The 22,376-nt window shown below is 36.3% G+C and overlaps 2 protein-coding genes across 5 annotated transcripts in view; one reads left to right on the forward strand and one right to left on the reverse strand.

The window, feature by feature from the left end:
- Positions 1-22,376, forward strand: part of LOC131507383 (placenta-specific gene 8 protein) — a 196,861-nt gene that overhangs the window by 42,419 nt on the left and 132,066 nt on the right. The window lies entirely within an intron of this gene.
- The window catches only part of COPS4 (COP9 signalosome subunit 4), a 44,645-nt gene that overhangs the window by 12,019 nt on the left and 10,250 nt on the right, over positions 1-22,376 (reverse strand). For 2 of the 4 annotated variants that reach the window (XM_058722088.1, XM_058722085.1), the window contains exons 2-7: positions 16,629-16,708; positions 14,636-14,787; positions 13,575-13,678; positions 8,576-8,729; positions 8,260-8,410; positions 4,161-4,331 (exon numbers count right to left, since the gene is read on the reverse strand). In XM_058722088.1, coding sequence (XP_058578071.1) covers positions 4,161-4,331; positions 8,260-8,410; positions 8,576-8,729; positions 13,575-13,678; positions 14,636-14,787; positions 16,629-16,708 — 812 coding nt within the window. The remainder of the gene's footprint in view (positions 1-4,160; positions 4,332-8,259; positions 8,411-8,575; positions 8,730-13,574; positions 13,679-14,635; positions 14,788-16,628; positions 16,709-22,376) is intronic. The other 2 variants (XM_058722086.1, XM_058722087.1) reach the window with 2 other exon arrangements.

Below are 22,376 nucleotides of genomic sequence, written 5' to 3' on the forward strand. Positions count from 1 at the left end.
ATCAAGACCTGAGCTGAGATCAAGAGTCAGGCACTTAACCGACTGAGCCACCCAGGTGTCCTGACAACTGATTTTAGAATTCAAACAGAATTCTAAACTGATTTTAGAATTCAAAGAGAAGCCAAAACAACATCGGAAAAAAAGAAACCAAAAAACAAAAAAAAAAAACAACAAAAAAACTTGCACATCCTGATTTCAAAACTTACTACAGAGCAACCAAAGGGCACATGGGTGGCTCAGTTGATTGAGCATCTGACTCTTGATTCTGGCTCAGGTCATGCATGATCTGATGGTTTGTGGCTTTGAGCCCTGTGTCAGGCTCTGTGCTGATGGAACAGAGCCAGCTTGGGATTCTCTCTCTCCCTTTCTTTGCCTTTCCCCCACTCGTGCTCTCTCCTCCTCTCTCAAAATAAATGAATAATTAAAAAAAAAAAAAAAAAGAGCAACCAAGATAGTGTGGTACTGGCATAAAGATAGGCATATAGAATAAAGGAAAAGAACTGAAATTCCAAAAATAAACTCTCACATTTATGGTCAACTGATTGCCAACAAGGATGCCAAAATAATTCAATGGGAAACTTCTAGTCTTTTCAACAAATGGTGCTGGGACGACTGGATACCTACATGGAAAGAGTAAAAATTGGACCCCTATCTAACACCATATGTAAAAATGAACTCAAATGAATGTAAGAGCTACAACTATAAAACTTACAGAAAAAAACACAGCAAATCTTCGCGACCTTGGATTAGGCAATGGTTTCCTAGATAGGATACTGAAAGCACAGCAAAAACAAACAAAAAAAAACCCAGATAAACTGAACTTCATCAAAATTAAAAACTTTAATGTTTCAAAGGACACCACCAAAAAAGTGAAGAAACAACACACAGAATGGAAGAAAGTATTGGCAAATCATCTGATAATGATCAGGTCTAGGATATATAAAGAATTCCTACAATTCAGTAATAAAAGGACAAATAACTCAATTTAAAAACTGAAAAGGATCTGAGTAGACTTTTCTCTAAAGATATAAAAATAGCCAATAAGTACACAAAACAACTCTTCAGCATCATTAAACCTAAGGGAAATGCAAATCAAAATGACAAGATACCACTTCATACACACTAGGATGCCTAAATCAAAAAGACAGATAATAAATGTGGGCCAAAATAAGGAGAAATGAGAACCCTCACACAGCTGGCAGGAATATAAAAAGGAACAGCTATTTTGAAAGCAGTCTGGGGGCACCTGGGTGGCTCAGTCGGTTAAGCGGTCGACTTCGGCTCAGGTCACGATCTCGTGGTCCGTGAGTTCGAGCCCTGCATCGGGTTCTGTGCTGACAGCTCAGAGCCTGCAGCCTGTTTCAGATTCTGTGTCTCCCTCTCTCTGACCCTCCCCCGTTCTGCTCTGTCTCTCTCTGTCTCAAAAATAAATAAACGTTAAAAAAAAAAAATTAAAAAAAAAAAAAAAGAAAGCAGTCTGGCAACTTTTCAAAAGACTAAACACAGAGTTATCATACGACCCAGTCATTCCACTCCTAGGTGTATAACCAGAAGAATTAAAAACCTGTGTTCAGACAAAAACTTGTACATGAATGTTCATAGCACCATTATTAATAGCCCCAAAGTAAAAATAACCTAAATTTCCAGCAAGTAATGAAGAAATGAAATGTGGTATATCCATATAACAGAATACTATTTGGCAATAAAAAGGAATAAAGTACTGATAAATGCTACAACATGGATAAACACTTTGCCAAGTGAAAAGTCAATCACAAAAGGCTACATATTGTGTGATTCCATTTACATAAAATGCCCAACACAGGCAAATCTATTGAGCAGAAAGGAGATTAGTAGTAATGTTATACAACTCCAGGAATATACCAAAAAACAATTAATTGTAATGAAAAAAAAAATACGTCTCAAGATTGCTAATGTATGGTTGTAATGCCAGTAGACAAAAATGTCCATGGGTGCTTGGGTGGCTCAGTCAATTAAGTGTCCGACTTCAGCTCAGGTCATGATTTCACAGGTTGGGAGTTCAAGCCCCACACTGGGCTCTGTGCTGACAGCGTGGAGCCTGGAGCCTGCTTCAGATTCTGTGTCTCCCTCTCTCTCTCTCTCTCTGCCCCTCCCCCACTCATACACGGTCTCTCTCTCTCTCTCTCTCTCTCTCTCTCTCTCTCTCTCAAAAATAAACATTAAACAAAAATATTAAACAAAAATGCCCAAAAGAAATAAATAAGGAAAGCAATAAGGTCTAAAATAAGGAAAGCAATAAGGTCTAAAATGGAAGAAGATGACAAAACACCTGTCCTCTCTATATAGTCCCACATGAGAAATCTGAGAATCATTGCATCCTCAGAGGTCCTAGTGAGTCTCTCTCTTTTTAGGAAAGAATTATGTGATTACATTCTTTTCACAATTTTTTTTTTCATGACAGAAACTCAAAGTCAAATCTGAGGCTTGACTATATCAATTCTGGAAACTTTTTCTTTTTATCTATCTTTTATCTAGTTTGTCAGACACCTTCTTGCAAAAAGAATTTAAAGCTGCTCAGAAGAATATACAGAAGATAAGAGAATTTAAAAGTAGCAACAATCAACACACATACACACACACTATTTACAGTTGGGTTACAAATTTAATAAGTTTCCTAGCAGCCAAGATCAAAAAAAAAAAGTTTATAGTTTGTTTAATAAGATAAAAATTAACTGTTCAGGAGAATCACAACTAACTCTAAGATTGTGAAGGAATTTTTCCTGAGGATCTGCAAAACAAATATCCTATAGAAAAAAAAAAAACACCTCCTTTAGAAAGAAAGATAAGGATCAACTAGTTTGCTTCTTAATTTTTTATTTTTATTTTTTTCATGTTTATTTACTTTTAAGAGAGAGAAGGACAGAGAATGAGTGGGGAAGGGGCAGAGAGAGGGAGACAGAGGATCCCAGGCAGGCTCCACACTGTCGCACAGAGCCTGATGTGGGGCTCGACCTCACAAACTGTGTGATCATGACCTGAGCTAAAACTAAGAGTCAGATGCTTAACCAACTGAGCCACCCAGGCCCCCCTCAATTAGTTTGCTTCTTAAAGTACAAATTAAATGAAAGAAATTCCACAGGAAGTCACTATAATCCCTTTAGCGGTCTGGTTTAACTCCAGCCAGTAACACTGAGTGAAGTGAATACCTTTCAGCAAACCCCTGCATAAATGACTCTTTATAGATAAATTCTCTTTGGTATAGGATGACACTGAATCCAAGGAAGAGAGTCTAACAGATCTGTATGTTTGTTTATCTTGACCTTTTTCATGTTTCTGATGGTCTATGTGTTACTTTTATTATTATGTATGTTACTGTTACAAGCTTCTTTAAAACCTCTGTAGACAAATGTACACAAAGTAACTGATGTTATAAGCAGACAACTTATTAAAAACTTCTTTTCTGGAAAAGGTAGCCTGACTTAAGCAAACACATCCTTGAACTAGGAAACACGACACCAAGTTCTATTCTTACAGGCAAAACGTTCACCCTGATTAACCTTAGGCAAGTTACTGTGTCAAATTTTGCTCTATCTAAAATAGGACTGGATAATTATACTCTGTTACAAACTGATGCTTAATATTAATTAAGGTACTTATTGAAGGGTTTGAGTTTTTAAAACACCAGGTCTGGGGGCGCCTGGGTGGCGCAGTCGGTTAAGCGTCCGACTTCAGCCAGGTCACGATCTCGCGGTCCGTGAGTTCGAGCCCCGCGTCAGGCTCTGGGCTGATGGCTCGGAGCCTGGAGCTTGTTTCCGATTCTGTGTCTCCCTCTCTCTCTGCCCCTCCCCCGTTCATGCTCTGTCTCTCTCTGTCCCAAAAATAAATTAAAAAAAAAAAAAAAAAAAAAAATGTTGATAAAACACCAGGTCTGTAATTCTGCCCTTACAGTTTCCAAAAATGCATTATTCTACAGTATGTTTTCCAATAGGACTACTTTTATAATTCAAAGCCATATTTGTATATTACACTCATCTTCAGTCAATGTAATATTTCTTTTTTGGTCATCAAATGTTGGATAAAAATATTATAGAAAGATATCAAGATGCTTCAAATTTAACACACTTTTCACTAGAGTGTACCTAAATATTTGTTCCCACATATTTATAAGACATGATCATTACCATCAGCTGTAGTTGCTTTTTGGTGAGGCATCAGCATGGCAGCAAATTCTTGAAGCTGATTTCCTCTGATGATCCTATCTAGGTACATTTTCTCTAGGATCCCATAAGCAGCAAGTTGCTGGCATCTTTCATCCTTAAAAAGGGTAGCTAGCATCCGAGAACGCTGCTGTCCTAAGGGAAACAAATGAGCGTCAAATATTCTCACAATCTATTTCCCCAATAAAAAACTATGTTATGACTTCATTCTTGCCTACTAAAATATACAGCCAATTCTCAGGATTTGTGGCAGTTATGTTCTACAAAGTTGTTGCCAATTCCTACTTCCAGGGGAAATACAGGATTAGGCTCCTATGAGCCTCTGGACACAGTGTTTTTGTCAACTGATCAATATGTAATCTTGCTTTATGTTACTCTGTTAAAGGTACTTTATTTAATATATATTGTCGGTTATATTTAATATATATTGTCAATTCATCATTGTTCATGATGATACATAAGGAGGGAGTGTCATGATGGCCTACAACGAAAGAAAGCAAATATAACAAACAGCTAAGAAAATTTAGGAAAAAAAAGTAATGAAGGGGGAGTAGCCCTGCCAGATAATAAAACAATAATCAATAAAATAAAATCAATAATACTATGATAATGCCAGTAGCATAGTACTAGTATATCCATAAATAGGCTAATTAACGGAACAGAATACTAGATTTAGAAATCTGTAATGTGCTAAATCAATAGGGGAAAAAAGATTACTTAATAAAAGATACTAGGTCAAATAGCCATTTAGACAAAAAAAAAAAGGGTAATTCCCTATCTCATTCCCTACACCAAAATAAATCCAAACGGATTAAGACTTGCAGGTAAATTGAAGTGAGAAATAGGCAACATTAATCTAAATTAGTGATTAATCTGGGGCAGGGGTTGGGGGGGTGGCGGTTGGAGATAGTGTCTAGAAGGAAGCATTAAAGTAAAATATGAAAGCCTAAAGCGACAATTCTCAAAGGGGGTCTCCAAGACCCTTCAAGGGATCAGTCGGTGAGCCAATGCTATTTTATAATAGTATAAAAACATCCTTTACGTTTTTCACTGTGTTGGCACTTACACTGCTGATGCGAAAGCAATGGCGCCTAAAACAGCTGGCACCACTGCACAAATCAAGGCTGTGGCACTGGCAACGAACTGTATTGTGCCACACACTCAACAGTCAAAACAAAAGACAGCTTGCAGCAGAAAGGAGTTATTTTTATTAAGTACCGACATGAGAACACATCTTTTTAATATTCTGTGCAACAAAATGGGAAATGCATGTAAAGCACTTCTGCTGCAAACCGAAGAACAATGGTTGTCCCAAGGAAACCCTGCAAGCTGAACACCATTTACGTAAGACAATGACTAACAGACAAAATGATGGGTTTTCAGACTTGGGTATTTGGTAAGATATTTTTTAAAAAATGAACAAAGCAAGCCTATCAAGTCCAACCAACAGTATTTGTTGTTGCTGATAAAATTAGAATTTTTAAGAAACAATCAGAATTTTAGAGAACTTCTATCTGCCACCATGAGCTTGACAGCTTTCCAATAGTTAAAGGTTCTTTTGATAAGATCAGGTGTAATATATTCAAATGTAATTTTTATATGTTGTATAATAAAGTATGTCAATATTTGGATTGCATAACTCAGTGAACCAATAGTATCCAAACAACCAAACATAATGATACAAAATGGAGTAAAGGATCCATTCAAGCACAAGACAGACCAAGACTTTAACATTAACAAGGTGCAAAAAGTTCATTGATACGGTTTCAGATGCCACACTGCGACTAACCTATAAGAAACCATACCACTGGTCAAGTTAAGTGTAGCATGAAAGAATATCACAATTATCTGAAAAAGTCATCAATATGCCTCCTTTTTCCAATTACACACTGTGAGCTGGATTTTCTTCATATACTTCCTTTAAAACAACATATCAAAGCAGACTGAATACAGAAGTACTTTTAAGAATTCAGCTTAAAAAAAATTCAGTTTTTGTCTGTTAAGATAGACATTGATAGGATTTGAAAAGATGTAAAAACAACTTCATTCTCTTAACTTTTTTTACCTTAGAAAATATAGTTATTTGATAAAAATATCACTTTTTATTTATATGTAATGGACTTATGATTGCTACTTTTAAATGAATTATTTTTTAAATTTATTATCTCAATTGCTAATATAGTATCAATAGATATAACCTATATAAGCAAAGGAAAGGGTTCTCAATTTTTCAGTGTAAAGGGGTTCTGAGACCAGAATCTGAGGATGTGGGAAACTAGGGTACTGAAAGAAAACACGTGGGAATTTAAAATACCTAATTTCAGAATAGGAAAGACCTTTCTAAGCAAGAAAACAAAACTCAAAGTCCATAAAAAAAAGAGATTAATATATTTAACCGTATAAAAATAAAGAGTTTCTGCATGGCAAAAATTTTATAGACAAAACCAAAAATGAGACAACAAATTGGGAAAAAAATTGTTAAATTTCTTATATACATGAGGCGCTTTCATAAATCACCAAGATAAAAACTCAAAGCCTGGCTAATAAACATAAACAGATAATTCATTCAAAAAAATACAGGTTTTTCAATAATGATTTTTCTTAACATATGAAAAGATGCTCAAGAGCATTCCTAGTAAATGAAATGCAAATTAAAACTGGAGTGAAATACTACCTTTTCATCCATTAGCAAAGATTTTGAAAACATTTGGTAATACAGGTGTGAGAAATCAGGTCTGCATGGACACTGTTGCCTGGAAGGTAACACTAAAGGGCGGTATATAATTTCTATACAAAGTTTAAAGGTATATACCCTGGGACTCAAGAATTTAACCTATACATGTATTCATATATGTGCATAATCACTATAGCACTGTTTGTAACTGACTAAATAAATTATGATAAAGCCAAACAATAGAAAATCAAAAAGAATGAGCGATATGTATTGACATTTAAAGATCACTGATATATAGGTACAGGAAAAAAACAGGTGGCCAAAGTGTGTATATCATGCTACCATTTATATAAAAAAAAGGTGGGGGGGACACAGACACTTTTACATTGAAGGAAATACAAGTAATTGATAAAAGCTCATTAGAACTGGAAGCAGTACCACGTTATGTATTGCCTTTTCAGTAACAAAAATGTAATAAATAAGATCACTGCTTCATAAAGAATGAAATGCGTAGTGTGAACACGTCATTAGGCTCTCAACCAAACACAGATCAAGAATAGACATTCTAGGGGCGCCTGGGTGGCGCAGTCGGTTAAGCGTCCGACTTCAGCCAGGTCACGATCTCGCGGTCCGTGAGTTCGAGCCCCGCGTCAGGCTCTGGGCTGATGGCTCAGAGCCTGGAGCCTGTTTCCGCTTCTGTGCCTCCCTCTCTCTCTGCCCCTCCCCCGTTCATGCTCTGTCTCTCTCTGTCCCAAAAATAAATAAAAAACGTTGAAAAAAAATAAATAAAAAAAAAAAAAAAAAAAAAAAAAAAAAAAAGAATAGACATTCTAAAAATGATTTAGAAAAGCCAGTTTAGAATTACCAGCATTTCTCCTCAATGCCCTTTCTGCTTTATAAGTTGAGTGATGTACATGCTGTAATTTAGTAAAAGAGAACAAAGAATATTTTTCACATTTACCAAAGAAAAGGATAAATGTGAGATCTGAAACTAAGGCTTGAAGGTTAAAAAAGATCTCAAAAGCAGTGTATTATCATCAATCTCTAGATTTTAATTTTAACTTCTCTTTATGTAATTCTCACATAATTTTGTTATTCATTTTTAAGTTATCTATTAGGCGAACTAAACTCCATATTCTCTCTTGTAATTACTCCTAACACATGTAGGTGATAGATTGATACATGCATATTTAAAAAATTTTGAAGTTAACAATCTATTTTATTGCTGTTTTTAACTGTTTAAAGTGTTTCAACTAAATTTACCATAATGGTAGTAATAAGACCTCCCCTTGAAGAATAAATAATTCCTTACTAAATCCTCCAATAATAACAAACCTGAAATTATTAAGCAAAGATAACTGTTTATGAAAGCACAAATTACATGTTTACCTGCTGATGCTAAGATGGTACAGTGCAAAGCGTGTTTTAAGGCCTCTAGTCTTTCACTTTCGTGCACTATTGTCTTGTAGGAGAGCTCATTGTACCTTTGTGCAGCTTCAATGAATTTTCTTCTATAATCAAGAACACGTGCATAGCATACCTACAGAGGGGAAAATGTTTCAATTAGGGGGAAAAATTAAAAATCAAAGCAAAAAATAAAAGAGAGAATTTCCAATACATAACACCATTTATCAGATATCTGGAATATCTCAGTATAGTAGGACTCTCCAATACAAAATTAATTCCAAATCAACTCATCTGTTACCTTATAATGTATCTGTAACTGTTCATTGGTTGATTCATTCTGAAGCAATGATGCTCGATTTATGTAAGCCTCTGCCTGGACTGGGTCATCATCCTCCAGATATAGCCTAGCAATCTTCAGGTAAGTCTCCAACTTATAATCTACATTGTACTGCCTAGGATATAACACAAAAATATAATGACTAAATATTTTATCAAGAAAATTTTTAGGAGTGGTAAAAAATGTATTTTTCCTCCATACATGCTGTTAATATAAGCATATCAAATTTTTACTGCATTAGAGAAAAATCTAAAAAAATACTTCCAAAATAAATGTTATTGAATTTTTATTTTATCATCATGATTGCTCCATTGTATTTTAGTTTCCTTTAGTCCTCAAATAATCTCACAGTCAAAGAACTTAAAAGAAAAAATGCCCAGTTTAGGGGTATACCGTATACTGGTGCTGGGGCTATTAGTACAACCATCCTGGAAAACAATTTGGCAATATATTCTCCAATCATTCTTTGAATCTTTTAAAATGCATATATTCCTTAGCTACTATATTTTATCTCTAGAAAACAAATCGCAAGAAAATAATAAGGGATGTGCACACATAGGTACAAGGAATATTCATTTGTAAAGCTACTCATAAATACATGTAAGAGAAAAAAATTAGAAATCACCTATTATGATATTTTTAATAATCAATTAAATTGTGGTACATAAAGATGGTATAATAATATATAGTTATTATAATCATTACTACGTGAAAATAGTCATCATGTGTTTTTGCTAAGTCAAAAAATAGGATAAGACAGCATGGAAGACACCATTCGAAAGTATTTCTATACATGTGTATGAAGATGGTAATAGCAATTATTTCTAGGCACTGAGATTCCAGGTGGTTTTCATTTTCTTCTTTATCCCAGTAGCCACGTTTTATGCAAGAAATGAACAACTGAACACCTTGCCTAATTCAAAACTCATGATTAAGCCTTAGAAAAAAACGAATCTTTTTTATTTCCAGCAAAGTGATGCCACCATGTGGTAAGAACTGAGTTTACAATTTACATGGCCCAACTCTGAAATTAATTCTCTACTTTTTAAATTTTTTTATACAAATTCGAATTTTCTCCACAAGTCATATATTACCGACATTTGGCACTACAGTGTTTCCTTTCACAACTCGAATTTACACGAACTGCTATACATAGCACTATACTTTTCTCAATTTTCCAATTTTACGCCAACTGTATCTATTAAATGTATTACTTTAATTATCAGAATGAATCATAGTTTAAAGAAACGAGTTCTCAACCGTTTATCCAGATTTTACTTTTAATCACTTTTAGGTTAATTTGTTTAGGAAACTTCTAAATTAAAAAAAACAAGGGCTAAATTTTCAGTTCTCTGATATCCTCACAAAGATAATGCTATAGGACTACCAAAATGATAAATCCCATCACTGCAAAGAACAGTATCTAATTTTATATTTATTTCAACTACCAGTGAAAATAAATCAATTGCCCTGTACTAGGAAGAAAATGCTCCAGACAGAGTAAGACCAAAGCCAATAAGCCCAGCCTTTTCAAACTATCAAAGAAAAAAACCCAAATTAACAAGAGGCTTTGGAAAGCAAAATTCAGTATCTACATAACAAAACCATTTTCATTAACTGGTTGCTTTTTCAAGGAGCATCACTGCCTAATAATTTCGTAAGTAATGCAGAAAAGCCAAGATGCCTGAAGTAGTGTCTGCCTTATCATCCTTCATAAATATTAATGAAGACCAAAAAAGAATCCCTCATTTCCCTGGTAAAAAAAGTAGAGAAGCAGATGAAACATTTTTAAGTCATTCACAGTTGGTACTGAGAGGGGAAGTGTGTTTAAAAAGTGTAACCAAGAATCTCACATCTGTCTTCTTCCTTGTACAATATACTTGGGAGGAATGTTTCATAAAGCACTATAGATGTTTTTAAAAATACTTAACAAAAAGTTAAGATTAACTGAATAAAAGTTACAACCTTAATTTTTTCTAATTGTTTCTCCATCTCACTTCTAGCATCTCAAACCCAACAACCCACTGAACTCACTGTGACCTCTAAACCACTGATCTTATTACATTGTTACCTCTTTTTCCCCTTGATGGCCTCACTTAACTCCTAACTAGCTTAAGCCCTATGGTCAATCATTGTAATTATTGATTTGAATGTGCATTCATCTCCCTTGTCCCACTTTTGCTGTCACACTTGGCCAAAATCCTAACTCTGGTTAAACCTAAGTTTGCCTACTCCTTTCCTACACCCATATAGCTGAACTCTGATGGAGAAAAACACCTAACCAATCTGAATGACCTCATTTCAATCACTACAACCTTCAGATGAGCCCTTTATGCTACCAAGTATATTATATATTCCTACTCCATTCTCTGTCTCACTCTCCTAGAAAATTTTTTCTCATATTCCTGCCTTCCCTCAACTTCGACACTCCCAACCCGGTCTACACTTCCCCCTGATGACTGATTCTGACTTCATTAAGAATACCAAAGCAATCAAAGAATACCTGCACAAATGTCACCACCACATTGCTAATATCAATACCACATACTCTGTATTCCTAGCTGTTACTGTAGATCACTGGGCACTGTTCTGCCCATCAGGGAACATGTCTCAATGTCTACAGACATTTTGACTATCACAACTAGGGGCAGTGATGCTACTGGCATCTAGTGAGCAGAGGTCTGGGATGCTGTTGAGCATCTTGCAACCCATGACAAAGAATTATTCCATCTAAATGCCAACAGTGCCTGGGCTGAGAAACTCAGCCATAGATCAACTATCTATGCCCCTATCTAAAAACTATCTCTCCACTAGATTCCTTCCCCTCCTGTCCACTCCTGCAAGAATCCTTTTCTCTACCCTCCCATATTATATTTTTGCTTTCCAAAAAATTAAAGGAAAAATCATTAAAGTAAAAATAATCTCTTAACCTAACCTCTGCTGCTTCTACCAGATTTCTTTCTTTTTGTGAAAACTTCTGCAAAGAGCTGCCCATACATACCATTTCCAACTCTTCTCTTCCCATTCTCTCTTAAACCATTCCAGTCAGGCTTCTTCATTCTTACCATTTCACCAAAACAGCTTTTGTCAAGGGCCCCAGTGACCTCCACTTTACTAACTCCAATGGTTAACCCTCATTCCTCAGCTTAATTGACCTATCAACACCATAGCAGATCATTTGCTCCTTCTTGATACATTCTCCTCATTTGGCTTCTAGGCTGCCATATTCCACATTCTTCTGGTTTTCTTCTCAATCCTCATTTGATCTACCTTCTTCCTGCCCCTCACCTCTTAGTGTTGGAGTGTTCCAGGCCTCAGTACTCAGTCCTCTCCTCTATCTATATTCCCTCCCTTGGGGATCTCATCCAATCTAATGCCTTTAAATTTCATCTCTCTATATATATCAGTGACTTCCAAATGTATATCTCTAGCCCATATCTCTCTTTTAGTGTATTCAACTCCCTACTAGATATTTCCACTTAGTTATCACATGTCCAAAATGGAATTCCTGCTCCTCCCTCAAAACCTATTCTTTACCATGCAGGAGACGATAACTCCATCTTTCTAGTTGTTCAGACCAAAACCAGGATTTATTATGGCTCCTTTTTTCATACTCCATATGTAAGCTACCAGAAAATCCTTAGCTCTACCTTAAAAACATATCCAGGATCCAACATTTCTCACAATCTCCATCTTATCTGCAGTAGGACATAAGCCTCTTCACTCATGTCCTTACTTCTATCATTACTTGCCTACAGCTATTCTCAACCAAGTACTCAGAATGATTTTTTTTAAAGTAGGCTTCATGCCTAGCACAGAGCCCAATGCGGGGCTTGAGCCCTGAGATTAAGACTGAGCTGAGATCAAGAGTCAGACGCTTAACCAACTGAACCACCCAGGTGCCCCCAGAATGATTTTTAAAAATAGAAGTCAGGGGGCGCCTGGGTGGCGCAGTCGGTTAAGCGTCCGACTTCAGCCAGGTCACGATCTCGCGGTCCGTGAGTTCGAGCCCCGCGTCAGGCTCTGGGCTGATGGCTCGGAGCCTGGAGCCTGTTTCCGATTCTGTGTCTCCCTCTCTCTCTGCCCCTCCCCCGTTCATGCTCTGTCTCTCTCTGTCCCAAAAATAAATAAAAAATGTTGAAAAAAAAAAAAAAAATAGAAGTCAGGGGCGCCTGGGTGGCTCAGTCGGTTGGGCGTCCGACTTCAGCTCAGGTCACGATCTCGCGGTCTGTGAGTTTGAGCCCCGCATTGGGCTCTGGGCTGATGGCTCAGAGCCTGGAGCCTGCTTCCGATTCTGTGTCTCCCTCTCTCTCTGCCCCTCCCCCATTCATGCTCTGTCTCTCTCTGTCTCAAAAATAAATAAACGTTAAAAATTAAAAAAAAAATAAAAAAATAAAAAAATAAAATAAAAATAGAAGTCAGATCATGTCACTCTTCCACACAAAATCCTCCAATGGTTTCCCTTCATTTCACTTACAGAAAAGACAAAGGCCTTACAATGACTTACAAGAACCTATATAATCTGGTCCCCAGTACTCTCTGATCTCAGCCCCCACCTTCTCTTGGTTTACTCCATTCCACCCATACTGGTCTCCTTGATCTTCTGAAAACACTCCAGGTATGCTCCCATCTTAGGGCCTTTACACTAGCCTTTCTCTCTAAGAGGATCTACTTATAATCTTCCCTAAACTCATGACTACTTCCTTCAAGTGTCTGAGAAGGTATATCTGGACCACTCTACTACTCCAATCATCCTGTTTAATGATACAACCTGCTCCCTACTTTCCCTTTACTTTTCTCCCTGGCACTTAACACCTAACATACTACAGAATTTATTTACTTATTAACTTGTTTATGATGTTTCTTGCACTAGAATGTAAAAAAAAACCGAAAAACCCACAAATGAACAACGATACATATCCTATATACATCTCCATCCAATATCCACTATTTACTATACTTTTGTCCTGTTTCCAAAGGAATTCCCACCAACACTTGGGCTGCATTTCTCCAATCTTCTTCTTTTTCATATATGGATGCAAGATGCTGTCTTATGGAAGCAACCTGAAATAGTAGGTAGACATTTTAAATTATTTCAACTGACATTAGTAACTAATTAAAATAAATGGATGGTAAGTTTATCTATTGTGATAATGTTTTCATTCAACATTCTAAGATAGCAAGTAAACAGCGCAAATTTATTTAGACCACCCAAAATTTTTTTTAATGAATTCTGAATTCATGGAATATCAAAATACTGAACTGAAATTAACACATTTCTGTAATGTGGATTATGGCAATAATTTAATTTAAATACTAAGTTTTATGTTTATGCTAACTGCATATATAACACTGGTGTTTTCCTAAGTTTTCAGCCTTATTCACAATTTTACTGACTCTTTTTCTTTTTTTAACTTGTATTAGTTTTTACTTTTACAATCTGTTTTTATTCCCAACAGAAATGAGGATAGAATAACTTACTCTTCTCTGAACTGTGGTCCCAGGGTTTTTAATCTGTTTAAGGCCATTGACCCCTGAGACCCTATTCACCAAAGAATGTAGTTAAGCTGTTCAGACTTGGCCTGGCCACTACAGACTACTCACCACCCTATCCCTCCTCTTTAAAAACAAAGAACCTGCATGCCGTGCAAGCTAGTCTCCTCACTGTGGAAATTAAATGCTCATTTCTAAACTTGGAAGGCAAAGTTAGTGACTAAGCCTAAAGTTCCAAAGACCAAAGATCTAGAACTGAATCCTGGCTCTGCCACTCAGAGTCTGCAATTTTACTGATTTTTAAAAATTGTCTAAAGAATAATATTTGATTCATAAATAAAATTGTAACATCTGAGCAAATGTCAGCTGGAGTTACAACATCCTGGAGTTTTTATACTGTAACATGCTGTTTGGCACACTGTTTTGTCAAAAATAAAATTGGATGATCACCTCCTTTAAAAATGTAATAATATCTCTCAAAATAATTACTGCTATCTCATGTTCAAACTCACTGTTATAGATTTTTACCTGCTCCTCAAATGAAATGACTCTAGGCTGGATCTTTTCCAAGGTGAAATGATAGATTTCTTTGGCTGTGCTATCAGGCAGGTTAGGGAGATGCGTACAGAAATCAGTCAGCAACTGTCGAGAGATCACGAGACTGACATTCTCATTCACCACTTGTCAAAAAAAAAAGAGAGAGATAAAAAAATATGAATAACTTACAAATTTTCATTAAGCCATCAATTTGTACCTAAAACTATTATTAAAAACAATATATATTAGTACAACCCTCAATGCATTATTCAGGGATTTCCAAACCCATATCATCTTATATAACAGAATCGGTTTTCCTTATGCAGAATTATTTGATTATATAATGACTACACCATTAAATACTACAGCAGTAAAAGTCCCTTAAGTTTTCTAAGAAACAAGTGGCTGGGAAAAGTTTTGTTTTACATTTAAGAATTTTATATCTTCCTTTCTCTTCCTTTATTCTTCTACAAAGGGAAGGTACAGAAACACCTATACTTTTATCCTACACCTCGTTATAAAAAGGAGTTAAAGAAGACACAGTGAAATAATTTTCATGAAATTTAAATAAAGCAAGTAGGGACAGTTACTGACACTTGTACTTTCCTAATAAAAACAACAAATAATAACTGAGGTCAGCACCAGATGTACAGACATACTTAATGACACTATTTTTAAACATTTTATTACTGTATGTGATTAAGGAAGAAAGCTCTGAGGCCACGCATGATTAGATGCCCTCACACAAGAAACTTAACCTCTCTGTGCTTCTGTTTCCTCATCTGTAAAATGTGGATAAGGATGCTGTGAAGCTCAAATGCAATATATAGAGAGCACTATGAACAACATGTGGCACAAAGCACTCAACAAATGTTCACTATTATGATCATTATTATTATAGTTTAAAAGATACATCATGCTTGTGACCACTACTCAGATAAATTAAGTCTCAAATCAGCAGTTACTGGGGAAAAAACTGTTCAGTTGATACAAAGGATTTTAACAGTTGACTGCTTTTCTTGGTGGTTCAGTGGATTCAAAATTTATATAAAGATCAAAGTTTATAAAAATCATTATTCTTTCGCTATCATATTGCAATGTTCTCAATAAAACCATTCCTAACAGCACTGTCAGTTCATCACACATTGCAGGCCACAATTTTTGAGGCAGTAACTTATAGTAACCTGTAACAAAGCTTCTCATCAGTTTATGATATATTAATTAGAGTTCATTATTGGATAATACTGAATGCAGCTGAGCAAACAGTTTCATTATAAGTGCCATTAGGCACTTTCAGCTGTTAGAAAGAAATTACCACACACACTAGCACTTCTCATGATAATGTGCATGAAAGTGCTCTCAAGTATCGTTAATACTGTTAACTGAGCATAAATTCAAGCCTGAATTTTGAGTCATTTTCAAGATAACTGGATATGTTTAAAGTCAGGAAGTGGGAGAGAGTGTCTTGAAGAATGGAAATTTCTAGTTCCCATTCAAAAGGAATGTTCTTAACGTTAATAACAGTTAACAATTACATGGCACTTATTAAATGCCAGGTACTATTCTAAGCACTTTACTATGTATATTAACTCATTTAAACTCCCAACACTTCTACAGGGTTGCTATCAAATCTCTCATTTTAGAGACAAGGAAAAGGAGGCACAAAGGAACTAACTTACTCAATAAAGCAGCAGACCAGGTTGAATTTAGACTATTCTCTTTATCGCTTGCTATATTGCCTTCCATCAGTTACTGTATGAATAACTATACAAAACCTTAATTGGTAATGTAACTCTGAAGACAACTTACTGAAAAATAATCAAGTTGTAAATAGTTTAAATTCTAAAATCAATCAATTTCAATGCATATTTAATTTAATCTCAATGAAAATTATATTGATAATTTGATATAAAACAAGCTTGAGCAAGCTTTGAAGTCCTAACTCAATAATACAAGGCAGACGTGGAATTTTCGTTCTACTTACTTGCTTCCACAAAAGCTTTCAAAGCTTCTAGTTGTTCTGCCCCAGATAACTGAACGGCTTTTTCCAGGATCTGACGATACCTGAAAAAATACCAAATAAAAAGAATCTTCAGAGGACACCATATATTCTTTTTTTTTTTTTTTAATTTTTTTTTTTTAACGTTTATTTTTGAGACAGAGAGAGACTGAGCATGAACGGGGTAGGGTCAGAGAGAGAGGGAGACACAGAATCTGAAACAGGCTCCAGGCTCTGAGCAGTCAGCACAGAGCCTGACGCAGGGCTCAAACTCACGGACCGCGAGATCATGACCTGAGCCGAAGTCGCCGAAGTCGCCGAAGTCGGACGCTCAACCGACTGAGCCACCCAGGCGCCCTGAGGACACTATATATTCTAATGCTAACTCTGATGTTTATTCATTTCTATTTCTGCTGGTTTCTTTCATAATGCCCTAGTTTGTGCTTTTATTTATAGTACACCACAGATTTTTGTTGTTGTTGTTGTAGGTTCCCAGTCTATAAATTCTAAGGTGCCGCTTCTAATTTCCTCTACAGTATACCACAATTTTTTAAAAGTTTTCAAACCCCGGGGTACCTGGCTAGCTCAGTTGGTTAGGCATGCAACTCCTGACCTCAGGGATTGTGACTTCAAGCCCCACATTGGGGATACAGCTTACTTTAAAAAAAAAAAAAAAAAAGTTTTCAAGCCCATCACAAGAAAGAGTGAATCTGTAACTCTCAGTTACTGGATCTAAGGTGCCATTTTTTTTGGAAAAAGTTTTAGTTTGGAATTTAAACTAAAAAGTCAACTTTCTTTCAAATGCCTTAAAAGATAAACTATACTTCCTTCAACTGTGTATTACACAGACACACAAGAATGTTATATGAGGTGACCCAGAATGCTTTCCTCTTGTGGACCTAATGAAACTAGGGTCACCAACAATAGGATAGTGTTGACTAGGCAGTGAAACCAAATATTAGAGATTAAATGTCTTCGTATGTACCAAATAAACTTCACCAAGCCAAATGTACTGATAGAACACCCTTTATGTTGTCAGATGGTGCCTATATATTCTTTATTTGCAATCATTTCTAATAACTATTCTAATATTCATGAGCACATAAGATTCAAATCAGCACTCTAAAAAGGATGGGGGAAATGCTAAAAATAGGAACAATGACAATTATCAGGCAATGGCAAATTCCTTCCTAAAATGTAAACTCAACGAGGACAAGGATTTTTGTTTGTTTTGTTGACTGCTATATACACAATGCCTAGAGCAGCATATCACAAGCACTCAAATATTCAACATTTTAGTAAATTTAAAAAAACAGTATTTTATTTCTTAAACTGAGTGGTGGGTACACAAGTATTACACTATATTTTATCCCTTTTGTCTTTATAGTAATATTTATTAAAAGTATTAGTCAGGGGCACCTGAGTGGTTCAGTTGGTTGATCATCTGACTTCAGGCCAGGTCAAGATGTCACGGCTCATGGGTTCTAGCCCCATGTTGGACTTTGCGCCGACAGCACGGAGCCTGTTTAGGATTCTGTCTCCCTCTCTCTATGCCCCTCCCCCCACTCACACATGCACTCACGTTTGTGCACTTGCACATGCACTCGCACATGCTCTCCTTCTCTCTCAAAAATTAACATTAAAAATTTTTTAAAAAGCATTGGCTGGGACACCTGGATGGCTCAGTCAGTTAAGCGTCTGACTTTGGCTCAGGTCATGATCTCATGGTTTGTGAGTTTGAACCCCGCCTTGGGCTCTGTGCTGACAGCTCAGAGCCTGGAGCCTGCTTCGGATTCTGTGTCTCCTCCTCTCTCTGCCCCTCCCATGCTCATGCTCTCTCTCTGTCTCTCAATAATAATAAATAAACGTTAAAAAAAAATTTTTAAAAAAGCATTGGCTAATGCATTTTACCAACCTAATAGCACTGCAACTATTCAGAAAATCATCCAGAATATACTCAAGAAAAAAATATACAAATAGGAAAAAATATGTACATGAATAGAGCCCAAACTCATTCAAATTTATGATTTGTATTTTTTTTTTTTAATTTTTTTCAACATTTTTAATTTATTTTTGGGACAGAGAGAGACAGAGCATGAACGGGGGAGGGGCAGAGAGAGAGGGAGACACAGAATCGGAAACAGGCTCCAGGCTCCGAGCCATCAGCCCAGAGCCTGACGCGGGGCTCGAACTCACGGACCGCGAGATCGTGACCTGGCTGAAGTCGGACGCTTAACCGACTGCGCCACCCAGGCGCCCCTATGATTTGTATTTTTAAAGCACACCTTCAAGCTACCATTCAACATTTACTGATTCTCAACCCATACAATATTCTCACAACCTTGGTTATATGATTTCTCAAAAACACAATGAATCAAACTGACTTTGTAAGAAAGGTATACAGAAAGAAAAGACAGTGAACTCCAAAAGAAGAGAGAAACTACTCTAATAAAGCAAGGAAATATTATTAAGATTTAAAATAAAAATTATTTTTTAAATTGTTTTTAAAATTTGAGGAAGAATATTCAGCCATCTGAAAATTCATTACGGAATATCTCATTTTCTCTATACATAAACATACACAGATGTGCACATATATTATTTCCCATATCTATATTTATATATCTACTTTATTGCTCTGGGTATGCTTTTATTTAATATATTCAATGGTTTATTCTTTTTTTTTTTTTTTTTTTTTTTAAATTTTTTTTTCAACATTTTTTATTTATTTTTGGGACAGAGAGAGACAGAGCATGAACGGGGGAGGGGCAGAGAGAGAGGGAGACACAGAATCGGAAACAGGCTCCAGGCTCCGAGCCATCAGCCCAGAGCCTGACGCGGGGCTCGAACTCACGGACCGCGAGATCGTGACCTGGCTGAAGTCGGACGCCTAACCGACTGCGCCACCCAGGCGCCCCGGTTTATTCTTTTTTGATTATTCTTCATATTCATATTCTTCACATTCATGGCTAAGCCCTCTTAATTTTAGATCCCCATAAATTATTTTATACTAACATTACATTCAAAGATGACAATGTCTCACAGAAATTTTCTTTTTAAAAAAAAATTTTTTTAACGTTTATTTATTTTTGAGACAGAGAGAGAGCATGAACGGGGGAGGGGCAGAGAGAGAGGGAGACAGAATTGGAAGCAGGCTCCAGGCTCTGAGCCATCAGCCCAGAGCCCGACGCGGGGCTCAAACTCACAGATGGTGAGATCGTGACCTGAGCTGAAGTTGGACACGCAACCGACTGAGCCACCCAGGCGCCCCTCACAGAAATTTTCTGATTAACCTAAGTTTTAAATCATTACTTCATAATTATCAACTAATCTATATAGAAAAACACCATCCCCCCCCAAAAAAAACCTAAAAAGTGACAAAAGTTTTATATTAACCACATCATACAACTTGCCAGAGAATTACAAACTGCCTACTCAAACTCTCAACTTCTATGGACTAAGAAAGTGAGGTGCAGAGTTAAGGCTAGATGTTAACCTGCTCCTTCTCTAATATATAAATTCTAGTATCTAAGGGGCGTCTGGGTGGCTCAGTCAGTTGAGCATCCAACTTTGGCTCAGGTCATGATCACGCAGTTCATGAGTTCAAGCCCTGCATCAGGCTCTGGGCTGACAGCTTGGAGCCTGGAGCCTGCTTTGGATTCTGTGTCTCCCTCTCTCTCTGCCCCTCCCCTGCTCGCACTCTGTCTCTCTCAAAAATAAATAAACATTAAAAATAACTTTTTTAGGGGCGCCTGGGTGGTGCAGTCGGTTAAGCGTCCGACTTCAGCCAGGTCACGATCTCGCGGTCCGTGAGTTCGAGCCCCGCGTCAGGCTCTGGGCTGATGGCTCGGAGCCTGTTTCCGATTCTGTGTCTCCCTCTCTCTCTGCCCCTCCCCCGTTCATGCTCTGTCTCTCTCTGTCCCAAAAATAAATAAAAAACGTTGAAAAAAAAATAACTTTTTTAAATTCTAGTATCTAAGAATAAGAAATTACTTTTTCACAATAATATGGAATGACTAACAAACCTAATTTAAATCAAGGATTTAAATAATTATTTAATATTGCCATATAAAATCATCCAAAATTGAGCACCTAGGGTTTTTAAAATGCTATATAAGATTCTGAGTATGACACTAAAGGAATTTTAAGTAAACTTAGTCTTTGAAGATATTATAATACAGTTAGGCAAATAAAAATTTACAATTCAAATAATATTATCACACATTAAATTATAATAAAACAAAACAAACGTTGCAATAAAACTAAACAATATAAGAAATATAACTGTTAAATGAATTCAGTAAAGTTGCAGGGTACAAAATCAATACTCAAAAATCTGCTGTGTTTCTATATGCTAATAACAAATTATCAGAAAGAAAAAACATCCTCTTTACAAGTGCATCAAAAAGAATAAAATAACTAGGAATAAATTTAATCAAGATGAAGGATTTGTACACTGAAAACTATAAGACCCTGATTAAAGAAATTGAAGATATAAATAAAAGGAAAAATATTCCATAGTCACGGATTGAAAGTATTACTATTGTTAAAATGCCCATATTACCCAAAGCAATCTACAGATTTAATGAAATCCCTATCAAAGTTCCTGGGCGCCTAAGTGGCTCAGTTGGTTAAGTACCCAACTCTTGTTTCAGCTTAGGTCATGATCTCATGGTTTGTGAGATCTGAGCCTGTGTCAGCCTGACAGCACAGACACAGCGGGCTCAGTATTGTCTGTCTTCCTCTCTGTCTGCCCCTCTCCAGCTCACATGTGCACTCGTGAGCGCTCACGCGTTCTCTCTCTCAAAAATAAACAAACATTAAAAAAAATTCCAAAGGCATTTTTCACAGAAATAGAATACATAATCCTAAGATCTGTATGGAACCATAAAAGACCCCAAATAACCAAGCAATCCTGAGGGAAAAAAAGCAAAGTTGGAGGCATCACAGTCCTGATTTCAAATTATTACAAAGCTACACTAATCAAATGGTATGGTATCAGCATAAAAACAGACATATAGATCAACGGAACAGAATAGAGAGTCCAGAAATAAACCCACACACATATGGTCAATTAATTTACAACAAAAGAGGCAAGAATATACAATGGGGAAAGGACAGTATCTTCAATAAATGGTGCTGGGAAAATTTGACAACCACATGCAAAAAAATGAACCAGGACCACTATATTACCCCACACACAAAAATAAACTCAAAATGGATTAAAGACTTCAATGTCAGACCTGAAACCATAAAACTCCTACAATAAAACACAGGTGGTAAGCTCCTGACACTGGTTTTATTAATATCTTTTCCGACCTGACTCCAAAAGCAGTGACAACAAAAGCAAAAATAAATAAATGGAGTTACATCAAGCTAAAAAGCTTCAAGTGGAGGAAACCACCTACAAAATAAAAAGGCAACCTACAGAATAGGAGAAAAATACTTGTAAATCATGTATCTGAGAAGGGTTTTATATTCAAAATATATTTTAAAAACTCATACAAATCAATAGCAAAAAAAAAAAAATGTGATTAAAAAATGGGCAGAGGGACTGAGAGACTGAATAGACATTTTTCCAAAGAAGATATACAGATGGCCAAAAGGCACATGAAAAAAAATGTTCAACATCACTAATAATGAGAAGTGCAAATCGAATCCACAATAACATATCACCTCATACCTGTTAGAATGGTTTTTATTAAAAAGAGAAGAACTAACAAGTGTTGGTGA

This window comes from Neofelis nebulosa, chromosome 3 (genome assembly GCF_028018385.1).
Source record: "Neofelis nebulosa isolate mNeoNeb1 chromosome 3, mNeoNeb1.pri, whole genome shotgun sequence".
Lineage (NCBI taxonomy): Eukaryota > Metazoa > Chordata > Mammalia > Carnivora > Felidae > Neofelis > Neofelis nebulosa.